The 12,197-nt window shown below is 34.9% G+C and overlaps 1 protein-coding gene across 1 annotated transcript; it reads left to right on the plus strand.

Annotated features, from left to right (window-relative positions):
• The first annotated feature begins 2,556 nt into the window (after positions 1–2,556).
• LOC117101920 (uncharacterized protein PB18E9.04c-like) lies at positions 2,557–12,125 on the plus strand. Its single transcript, XM_033242034.1, has 10 exons — positions 2,557–2,604; positions 3,765–4,721; positions 5,362–6,054; positions 6,175–6,390; positions 7,778–7,815; positions 8,398–8,538; positions 8,854–9,175; positions 10,532–10,698; positions 11,111–11,266; positions 11,994–12,125. The coding sequence occupies exons 2-10, from the start codon at positions 3,854–3,856 to the stop codon at positions 12,021–12,023; spliced, it is 2,631 nt and encodes an 876-aa protein (XP_033097925.1). The 5' UTR covers positions 2,557–2,604; positions 3,765–3,853; the 3' UTR covers positions 12,024–12,125.
• The last annotated feature ends 72 nt before the right edge of the window (positions 12,126–12,197 follow it).

Genomic DNA, 12,197 nt, shown 5'->3' on the forward strand with positions numbered 1-12,197 from the left:
TGATTGGGCAGCGTACCGAGAGACAATCCCCTACTCTTCTCTGAAGAGTGTACTGCGTTTTTTAATGTGCGCATGGGCCATAAATGCACGCTGGACCAAACGTCTCATCCGAAAGACGGTGCGCTATTTTAACTTGTAGGCCTATTTCAGCCCTCCAACTGAAACACTATAGGAGGTAGCAATGCGAATTGAACCGGGGTACCAGGAGATCTCCACAGTTCAGCGCACACACAGTGGCTACCCACCAGATTAGCCGACTGAGCTAAGCTGCTGTCTATAATTGAGCCATGCAGGAAGAAAATATTTTCTTCTTCCATGATTGAGCTAAGCTGCTCTCTCTAAATCTAAGAAATGATAATCTTAAAGGAGTGAATTGGCTCTGAAAATTTTATTCCCAGGCGAGTTTTCCATATGCTGGCACGTACGTGCAGTTTTAAATGACCAATTTATTTTGTTTGAAGTTAACTGGGAAGTAACATACATAGTTTATCTACATTATTAGCCAAGTGAGTATGTTTATCACTACCATTTCAGTTTCATAGTCGGTTCCTGTAGCGCAAAGCATTAAACATATTAAATATGATAAGGAAAATCTCTTCTTTGTTCAAGTGTTTGCTATGACAAAGCCTGAATGATAATCACCCCTTACAATAATCATGGAGGAAATATATTAATATATTTCCTCCATGCATTAATATAGACAAAATTGTTTGTCTTTGTTTGTGGCTTCTACATCTTCTTCACGACCACATTCCGCTACATTTTAAGGCTGGATATTGGATAACAACTGAAAAAAACAGCCAAAAACCACCGAAAATCAGTACCTGTTTCGCCATGTTTCGTAAGTTGCTTACGTCACGTAAATACAATTAATCGCATCTATTCTGTACTGCAATGGTTAGGTCTAAAAATTATCCAGTCAGGCCGTAAAAGAACCAGTCTATGTTTCACAGCTTCAATACGGATACGTCACCGCCCAGTACTTCTTACGTTTCGTCAACAAAATGGGTGACAAGGATGTTCCCGTACCTCTTCGAAGTACCCATTGCATTATTTATACTAGATATATTACAGTTTTATGACACAAAACGTACAGTAAAGTAGCCTACATCTGTCTTCAAGGTGTCTAGATCAAGTTGAGATCCAATCATAGAACAGGATAGCTCAGAATGTTGAGCATTTTCAACAGGCATAGGATGAATTAATAAATTAACACGTAGACTGCCAGAACTTTTTTATTTAGGTTTTGTCCTGTATGCCAAAACAAGTAAACAAAACTTGTACAAACATACTTTCTTGAAATGTTATCTAATCACTTATCAAATGGGCATGTTTAATAAATTGGCGGGAAAATATTAGCGGAGTAAAGTCGTCACTTGCAATGGGACAGTTACTTTCTATTGCCTCTGCCAAGTACAAGTTTTCTCGTCCACTTTCTGCATGGGTAGATGATATATATCAATCAGATACAATATATGTATGTATATACTGTATAGTTCAGTATATAATAATAATAATACTAGAAATTGCAAATTGCAAGTGAAGTGCTGCAAAGTACAACTGCATATAAATGTTCTTTGAACAAAATTATTTATGCGAGTCAAGTGAAAATAATGAATAATAAAAATATAACAAATATTATGAAACACGACTATTGTCTATATTAGAACACTTCTCATTGGGTAACAAAGTCGTAATTTTTCATTTTTGTCAAAAAGTGTCTATAGTGGTGAATTATTGTTTAGGTTTTTTTAAATAAAGTTTCAAAAATTTCTATATATGTGGAAAATGTAGTTGATTACCAAAGATTACAATTTTTATTTTGAAGACTGCATGGTCTAGGAAGTGTACATTTTTTTTATGGGGAAAGTTTCCAAGGGCGGGTTTTCTAGGGGCGAGTTGACTGTCAAAGAGTGTTGCCAAAGTGCGAGCCAGTGTGTTATTTGATCACAAGTGCGAGACATCGCAAGTGTGAGCCAACGAGCCATGACGTCAAGACAATATATACGAGACGTTACTCGAGTTGTGCGAGGTATCAGCTGAGATTTGTGGAGTACAATTCAAAAAACAACTATAGGTCTAATAATGAATTATTGTGATATTGTTAAATAAAATAGACAGTGTTAGCTATCAAGGAGCAACGTTGTTTTTCATTGGGACCTTCGTCCCTTCAAGGCTAGGTCTACACCATCCTAGCTAGTCTAGGCCTAGAGTAGGATAAGGCTAGCTCGACATGCGGACGTTGGTACGTGTTGTTAGTCTACAAACGTCGCCTAAAGTAATTGATTTTACCCGGCAGAACGAAAGAAGGAAACTCCGCTTTTCAGTCGTCTTAAGCCCTTGTTTTTTGACAAACAATGACATTTCAGAGGTCAAATTGCTGTCAAGAATATAATAATAATAATAATAATTTTGGCTTATATAGCGCATTATGCTAAAGCCTCAATGCGCTTAACAGTAAAAATAAAATTCGGGAAAAAAAAATTAAGAAAAATACAAGTTAATTGGCTGCTTCGCAGCAATTATTTCCAGCCCCGAAACCTAGACTTAGAAATACAGGGATGGTGTCCGGCGGGGAATAGTTTTACTTCCAGATTAATTCTGGTAATACATTTTTTCATATATCTATATTTATGTACTGTATAGTTTTTATTATATTATAGTTTGCGAAATTGTATACACCATTGAAGCCCGTCACAAATTGCGCCAACATTTTGTCGGACAATGCAATTACTCTGAGAATGCAAGCACAATAAGACTTTTTTTATGACTTATTTATTTATTTATTTTTTTAATTTTTTTTTTTCATTTTTTTTCCGAATTTCAATTTCAGAATTGTGGATCAAAGGTCATCTGAAAAATTTATAATTTTTCGGGTTGTTGTGTATTAAGGCTACATGACCAATGTTATTTGCAGTAAAAATTTACAATCAAAATGTACACTATTTTTTAGCATTTACCAAATTTCACAGAAATATATGGCAAAAAGTGACAGATATTGTTAACATGCAACTTGCTATTCATGTGCTCAGAAACTTCAAATGTTTATAAAACTGTAACCAGTGGCTCAATTTTCCTCAAATGAAGATTTTTATGATACAGAATGAGTAGTTTTTTTGTGCTATTTTTTTATATTCAACTTTGAATTTATCATGTGGTGCCTAACATTGTAATTATGTAAACATGTCGGGACAATGTTTACGGGTTCATTTGAATGTCAGTAGTTCGGATAAGTCTTATATGGATCCACCTTGATTCAAGAAAATCACTTCTCTCATGCCCAACTAGATTAGACTGCTGTATATTTCTGTATTTTCACTTACAAGATAGCCCAAAGCAACAGGGGAAGATCCAGTAGGTGAGAGGGACGTCACTGGGAAGGGCTCCTGCCCCATTTTGTCACTAATTTTTAAAAAAATGTCAATGCAGTATGTGTGCTATTCGCTTATTAATTTATTCTGAAACTGTTGTGTTCACCCCCTCCCCCTTTGACACATTCTGGATCTACCCTTGATCACACTGCACAATAATTCCTCACAAGGACTACAGTGTGCAGCAAAGACACTCATAACATTAACTACAAAGACGTCCTTCAGAAAAATAATGACATGGTAACCATAACATCTAGAACGATTGCCTCCTCAACTTCCCCATTCAACATTGTGCATGATTGCCACCTTTCCCGACTCATTCAACACCGTGCGGAGCACGTGTATATATGCTAGTTATTTTATAATCACAAGTGTATTCATATTGTCTTTCAGATTCAGCATCTACAGCAACACCAAGCACAACCAGAATTGAAACTGACCCTGTGCTAACTACCACACAACACCAAGTCACTGCATCACCTATGCCTACTACGATACCAAACACTGTTGATTATGGGCATAATAATACTACTACAATGTCTCAAACAAATGCAACAACAGAAATTCAAACATCGACCTATAGTAACACAACACAGTCACATGTCACACCAACTGATACTACGAGAGCTGACATTGCAACAACAGATATACGACTCTTTTCCACCAATATAATGACATCGGTACCAACAATAAACACAAATTACAAAATAACAACAAACGATTCAGGCACATCACAGCCAGTAGTCACAACATCATTTAATAACGTAACAAGTAATACTGGAAATTCTGATACTACTGCAGTAACTAATCAAACAACACACACAACAACAATACAGTTTCTAATCACCTCAACTACCAACATCACAACTGCTATACCAACGACAGTAGAGTCGGTATTCGGTACAACAGATCTACCAAAGATACCCTCAACACACAATACCAGAACTTCAGTAATAACGAATGCCACGGACACGACAGATTCTGGCACTCAAATGCCAACTACGATGTCGAGCATTGACGATTCCAATCAAACTTTCTCAACACCAGATTCCACTATTGATGCAGACATTTCATCGACTTTCTCAGCTATTACAACTCAGCAGAGATTCATTTCTGATACTTCTACAATAACTAATCAAACAACAACAATAACAGAGCTACCATCAACACGCAATATCAAAACCTCGGCAATAACGAACGGTAGGATCACTCACGATTCTGGCACTCAAATTTTAACTACGATTTCGAGCACTGCAGATTCCAATCAGACTGTCTCTACACCGTTTAATGACGCTTCAGTTTCTATAAAGTTTACATCATCGCCAATATATACCGAGACGACAACTAATGGTCAGTGTGCTTCCTTGTTATTAAAATCATATTATTGATTGGATGTCAAATTATCAAAGTGATAGGTATGGCACTTTACCCTCTGAGGATAGCGCCCAAAATGTAAACGACATATTGTTTACTATAATTGTAATATAATTTCGGATAATATTTGAGCCGCTTCAAGTTTCTTTTCTATTCTTCCTTCTTTCGGTTCAAACTATTTTGCATTCATTACAACATTAATAAACGTAGGGCCTATAGGCACTAGGTCTAAAACGTTCATAAACTTTACGTGCATTGTATACTCAATTTAAAAGAATTCGATTTTTCTAAATCCAAAGGTGAAGTTAGCTGATCTTAGCCCCTCTAAAGCCACTAATAAATAGGCTCGCTTCACAAAGGCTACTACAAATGGATGTCTTGTTGTAGAGCAAGAAATTTTGTTGTCCTTACCCAGTACCACCTAATTATAAATCGACGTTAAATTGACCAATAGTTTAAATTATTTTTTTAAAGAATTTCCTGTGAAAATAAACTTTTCTTCCAAATTCATTGGTCATGAAAAATATTCACTGGTTTATATCAAAGATGAACAAAATGGCTAAATCAGTGAATTCTGTTATGTTGTTATCTCAATTGTATTCATGTTATCTTTTAGATTCAGCTTCTACCGGACCACCAGGCACAACCAGAATTGAAACTGATTACACTACTGTTGTAGACGTTTCATCAAATTATTCAGATATTACAACTCAGCCAAGATTCACTTCACCAACGAACACCATAATTTATGAACACAACACTACAACAACACTTGCTCAAAATAATTCTGATACTATTACTACTACAACACCAATTATTGTAACGACAAATCCAAGTTCTAAACTCATCACCACCAGTGCGACACAGCCTTATGTAGCTACAACAATTGTTGCAACAACAGAGAATGGAGATTCTGAGCATACTACCGCACAACATCAAGTCAGTACATCACTTAGGCCTACTACGATCCCAATCACTGTTGGTTATGAATTTAACACTACTACAACATCATTGCGAACAAATGTCACAACACACATTCAAACTTCAGAATTTTCGACTCACAGTGTCACTTCAAAGTCACGTGTCACTTATACTACAAAACCTAACATTGCAACAACGGATGTAACGTCTACTGAAGCGGCAACTACGTCGGCAAAAACTACCACACATTACAATAAAACCACCCATCTGCCAACAACTGAGTCAAACTTCAGATCGACTACCGAACAAAATACAAACATCACAACGCTGTCTAGATTGCCTACACACGAGACAACAACGTTGAATTTGCTTCCCAAGACGACAACAGGTTAGAATTTACTGTACTCTTGAGAAATTATATATGGAAATCTAAGTATAATGAAATTAAAATTAGTTAAGTTCTTTATGATAATTACATGTTTATAATTATTACATAATATTCCATCAGGTAACACTCCGCCAACAATCGTATGCCCCAGTGACATATCATCTACGGATACGTCACCTGATTGGGAATTACCAATCGTGAGTGACGATGAAGCAGAGGTCGACTGTACAAAAAATCCTGGCGATGAGTACCAGGTTGGATCTATTACAAAAGTCACGTGCACTGCCATAGATTCTGTTGGGCAAGTGGGTAGCTGCTCTTTTTACATAACTGTCGGTGAGTTTAATTATGTAATATTAAGGTTTTCATTTTTGTTTTGTTACTTGGAACACAATGGCCAAGGGCATTTAATCGCCCAAATAAAATACATTCAATATAATTAGAAAGCACGATAATCTTCTCAATGTTCAAAAAACAGATAAGGATATATACATAAGCTGTGTTAATATCAGTAACAGATATTAACCGACTTAAATTAAATTAAGATGGTTTAACAATAAAATATTTGTATACATAATCTTCCACTAAATTTAAAGTACAAGGTTTGCTTATTCTATCGTCTTCCCTAAATGTAATTTGGTCATAATTCGTCTAAAAGTGAGTGTGAGATCAGCAGTCTTCCTTCCCTGTATAGTCAAAAGTCTTTAGCAAATTAAATTGACATCTATAAACGTCCTATTCATGTCAAAATAACTTTATTCAAAATATCATGGCAACACAAAGCTGAATTGAGATAAAATGTACAAATAGCAAAATATGAATAAAATAGACTAAGATAATAAGTTAAAAGATAATAAAAAAAGATTTATAACAAATTTTCACAAAATCACAGACTAAACAAAGAACTGAACAGTGAGCCGACTGTGCACTAGTGAGACCAGAGTTCCACACAGGCGCATACTCCAAAAGAGGGCGGGTATAAGATTTACAAATGCAGATCAAATTATAGTGACCCAAGCCAGCTTGTTTTAGTTTCCTAATCATGAATAATTTTTTTGTAAGTAGAGCAATAACACAGTGTGACCAATATTGTGAATTATTATTATTACTGATTAATTGAGGATTAATTAATTTGCATGTAGTAATTTAGGTCAATCAAGAATCTCTTATACTGGTTCTAAATTGTGGAATTCCTTGCCATTTGAGTTGAAAGAGACAACCTCAAGAACAAATTTTGTTTGATTTATAAAATATTTTTCAATAGAAGTTGTCAAGATTTTTGTTTATTCGAGAGTTCAAAGTGTAAGTAACCCGGATGCAAAATCAAATGAGGATCAGAATGATATATAGACAGTATAGAGGCCGAAATCCACGTATGTGTCGCACTAGTGCGCCTAGGGCATTCAACGGTAAATTTTTCGCTGTCGCACTATTGCGCCTACGACACGATAAGGGTTAAAGACATTTTGTTTAATGAATATTAAGAATGATGCCTTTTACATTTCTTTTTATACTATTAATTTATATTGTATCATATGTATTGTATTAATGTTTAATTTGAATGGGGCTCAAGCTCGATTAGCTTTGACTTTTTTTCTTGGCTCCTATTGCATACTACCATACCTGTATTCTTTTTGTTCTTTTGTATGCAATAAAGAGAAATAAATAAAGTATAATAGGAAGAATCGTACGAATTATATCGTATTATTTCATGTTGTTTTAGAAACTGTCCTATCGGAAGAAATCGCGAACCTTACTAAGGTACGTAGGAATATCATCAAAACAGTTTACTACTTAATGCTTATTGCAAAAAGTGTTAGTTTGATACCCATTTTAGTATTAAACAATGAATGATCATCAAACTCATCGTCCTTATGATCATCATCTCATGTAACCAGCTGGCTGTTTTGTAGATATTATGAGGAGTGATGTCCTCAACAAAAACAAAGTTGGCGTGGTCGGGCGTCGATTAAAATGTTTTGAAAAGTGGTTGAGAAAAAAAAGATATGACAATGTAGGAGTTTCAAAAGCTTATCGATTTTATAGATAGAGTATACTAGCATGTAGAAAATAGCTTTTTTTCTTCCTGACGAATTGTGGTTTTCTCCCCCGACAGGGTGTAGGGGAGCTCTCTCTGACCGACGGAGGGCCAGGGGGCGCCACCACTGTGTGTCTTACTAGCCATCCTGCCTATTCCCATTGTTTCGTCATTAGGTACATGAAATCCGTCTATGTATTCTTGAATGAATCTGTCATCAACATTTGTTAATTATTCTAAATCTGTCACATATACAAGAACTTAATAATTTTCCAATAAGTATTCTATTCTTGTCATTTTGTTAGAACGTTAATGATGAAAATGTTGAAGAGGTAGCAATAGAACTTGAAGAAATCGTAGAGAAGGCGGAACTGGAACCAGCTGATGTACAAGAAGTCTCAAATGCGTTGGAAACTATAGCCAACACCGAATCTCCGAACGAAAATGCAAGTAAAATTTTTTTTTTATGATAGATTCAACTGGATAAAAATCAAACCAGCTTTTTCATATTCTCCATGTTATTACTTTTGTTGAAGTTTGCTTCTTCTTTATTTTGGTTGATAAATTATTTTGTTCAATTAATTAATTAATCAAACTCACTTCAATTTACAGCGACCTGCTGCAAAAACAATTCCCATAGATCACAGTGGTGATACTTACTTTAAATGATACGGATGCAGGTACGCATCAAGTGAAGAAGAGGGCGACTCTCATTTTCACCATTTAATCAAATTTCTCTTTATTATTCCGTTGTCCTGTAGGTGACAAGTGCAGTCGTAGGTACGGTGGACGCTGTAATTGCCTCTGACTCTTCAGATTCTGATTTGCCACCTGAAACGACAGCTTTAATCCTTGAGTCATTCGAGCAGCAAATTAGCACCGCCGCTACTGATGGTCAGAATTACACCCAGGATGAAGATACAGTGTCTGTGCGGACTTTAAGTTTTGATTCAAATCTTAATTATGATGTTGTATTCGTAGTAAATGAAGACAAGACGCCTGACATATGTTTTGATGAAGTTTGTTCGTCAAACGCCAAGAGTCAGTCTGTCACACTTCCAAAGGATCTCCTATCATCAAACGGTTTGTTGATATAAATACATCCATGTTGTACTAATACTACTACTATTACTACTGCTGCTGCTGCTGCTACTACTACTACTGCTACTACTGCTGCTACTGCTGCTACTACTACTGCTGCTGCTGCTACTGCTTATTCGCTGTTACTGATTCTACTACTACTCCCACTACTACTACACAACAACCACCGGTACTACTACTACTACTACTACTACTACTACTACTACTACTACTACTACTAATAATAATAATAATAATAATAATAATAATAATAATAATAATAATAATACTAACTACTACTACTACTACTACTACTACCACTGCCACTGGCACTGCTGTTGCTGCCACGTCTACTACTTCTAACGCTACTGATAACAACTAATTCTGTGTAACTAAATACAGTTAAATGAAATAATTAAGAGAGAAAGAGTACAAAGAAACTTAAGTTGGCTTGTCTATGTTTTCTGTCTTTAACAAAATACTAAAAGCAAAACCAAAGCATTCATAAACGCAGATTTCCAAATTCAAATAAGTAAATGGTCAATGCTACACATGAAATTATTTATATAGAAAAACAAGTACCTAGCAAAATGTTTTTAGTGAGCAGATATTGTTTATTTTTTGCTTTGTAGTTACACATTGTGTTGCATGTCAATAATATAATTGATGCGTTTGTGGTCCCAAAATGGAGCCTTGTGGTGCGCCAAGATTTATCTCAAAAGTATATGATTTGCTACTTTTAAGGGATACGTACTGTACATGAATTTAGATAGCTCTTGAACCAGTTGAGAGCGATGCCCTGTACTTTATAATGGGCTAACCTACTAATATTATTATCTCATGATCTAATAGGTCTAAAGCTTTTCTTAAAGTCCATAAAAGAAGTAATCATGCACTTTTTATTTTTGAACGCTCTTAAAATATTACCAATAAGATGATGAATTGCATTGGCGGTAGAATGGTTTTGTCTAAATCAGTAATAGTGGTTACCTATGACACCATGCTTAGGTAGGTGCACGTTAAGCCTTTTGAACATTATATTTTCAAGGATTTAAAAGAAAAACTGGTAAAATAGAACTTGGTCTGTAGTTAGGCAAAACTACACGACCACCCAACTTGAACGTAGTTGTATTATGGAATTAGAAATGATTTTGACTGCTTTAGGAGATATTTCATTTTGTGAGATTAATTCTTCTGATATTATCCCAAACATAAATACAAAAGAAAAATTGTCAGAATTAGTATGAACAAGAACTAGCTTAGGTTTAAAAAATGAATGATCATTCCCAACATTTTAAAATTACATTGGCTTATGTAGACAGTGGTAAATATAATTTCTTTATTTCTTTATATACACAGAGGGCCGGACAAACATCAGTTTTACTTCGTTTTACAACCCAAACCTGTTCCAGTCGGGTACAGCTGAACGGAATCTCTCTAGTGTGATTATGTCAGCTACCATTTATAACGAAAGTCTCCCAGAGGTGTTCCAAAACCCAGTTGAACTTGTGTTCAAAGTACCAAAAGTAAGTACTCTTACCAGACATAAAAAAAGAAAAAAAATTAGTCGTTATGCATAATAATTCTGACAATTTTCGTATTGTCTTGTATTTGCAACGTAGCCAATGCAATAGTTACAGTAGTATGAAATAGTTGTACAGGTAAAGTTAGCAGAAAGTTGTTTGAAATATTAGCGGTTCTACTAGTAGAAAAACCGAAAGGTCCACTGATTAATCTCGGATAAGATAGTATAATTAATACATACTCCAAGTATCGAAATTCACGCGCATCGTGTCGTACACGATGGCGTGCATTTCGATACTTGGAGTATGTATTATACTATCTTATCTACTAGTAGAAGTAGTACAGTATTTGTATTTATTTATTATATTAATAAACTACTCTTATTGGTATTGCTTTGTGTGTTTCTTTCCGCAGTCTTATTTAAACAGCAATCCTTCTTGTGTTTTCTGGAATGCAACCTTAGATGGAAATGGTAATTGGTCAATTGAAGGCTGTAAGCATATCGAGACAGGCAATGAAGGCAGTGTAACGTGTCATTGTACACATTTAACAAACTTTGCTGTCTTGTTTGTGAGTTTTATTTTATTTATTATATTTGATTTATTTTATATATATATAATATATATTATATATATATATATATAGAGAGAGAGAGAGAGTTTAAAAATTAATTAAAAAAAATATATCGTCACTCACATTACGCTAACACAATCAAATTAGATTGTGTTAGTTCGTGAAATCACAAAAGCGCGTTAAAATACGCGCAGTTGTTGTTACGGACTTTTTGTGTGATAAAGAATACGAAAGAGCCTGACAACCAATAAGCGCTCGTTTTGATGCGCTACTGTGATTTCACAAACTAACACAATCTACTATTGTGTTAGTTTGTTATTTGATGACGATATATAGGACATAGAAAACTCATAGGATAGGACAATAGATGCTAGCACTGCTCGAGCACCTGTGAATTCTGTGTTGGCCGGCCTCTGTGTCTCAAGTTGCTGGTGAACGGTGCGGCTGTTCTAGACTCTCTGCTTTTAGGTTTTCCGTTCTTCCAGTTATTTTTTAGATTAGATTAAGGATATTTCATGGTTTATATACTCTGTTGTGGACATCTGTTTTCAACTTTCAGATCTAAAGTCTGAAAGTTGAAACCGGAATTTTTCTAGTTGGTTGCTTTTTATTCCAATTCTTGGAATTGCTAATTACTATTATTATTATTTATTATTATTATTATTATTATTATTATTATTATTATTATTATACATATAATATTTGTATATTTTACATTTTGTAGGCCTATCATTTTTATTTTGCAGTTTCCTAATGAAATTCCGCCTGGAGTTGACATATTTCTAGATTTGGTGACCTATATCGGCTGTGGAGTGTCAATTGTATGCTTGTTATTTACTGTAGTCACTATTCTTTCAATACCGTAAGTTGAAGTACATCAACAAGCAAGTCACGTTTAACATATCTAGAATGTTAACACAAGGATGTT

This window comes from Anneissia japonica, unplaced genomic scaffold (assembly GCF_011630105.1).
Source record: "Anneissia japonica isolate Jap-2015-1 unplaced genomic scaffold, ASM1163010v1 scaffold4988_len2956909_cov206, whole genome shotgun sequence".
In the NCBI taxonomy this organism is placed as follows: Eukaryota; Metazoa; Echinodermata; class Crinoidea; order Comatulida; family Comatulidae; genus Anneissia; species Anneissia japonica.

What these genes read in the sequence shown, in the direction of transcription:
- LOC117101920 (XM_033242034.1), top strand. Translation starts at nt 3,854, where the DNA reads ATGCCTACTACGATACCAAACACTGTTGATTATGGGCATAATAATACT. An exon ending in CTCTTTTTACATAACTGTCG is followed by an intron (nt 6,391 to 7,777) that starts GTGAGTTTAATT and finishes ATGTTGTTTTAG; the next exon opens with AAACTGTCCTATCGGAAGAA. An exon ending in AAATCGCGAACCTTACTAAG is followed by an intron (nt 7,816 to 8,397) that starts GTACGTAGGAAT and finishes TCATTTTGTTAG; the next exon opens with AACGTTAATGATGAAAATGT.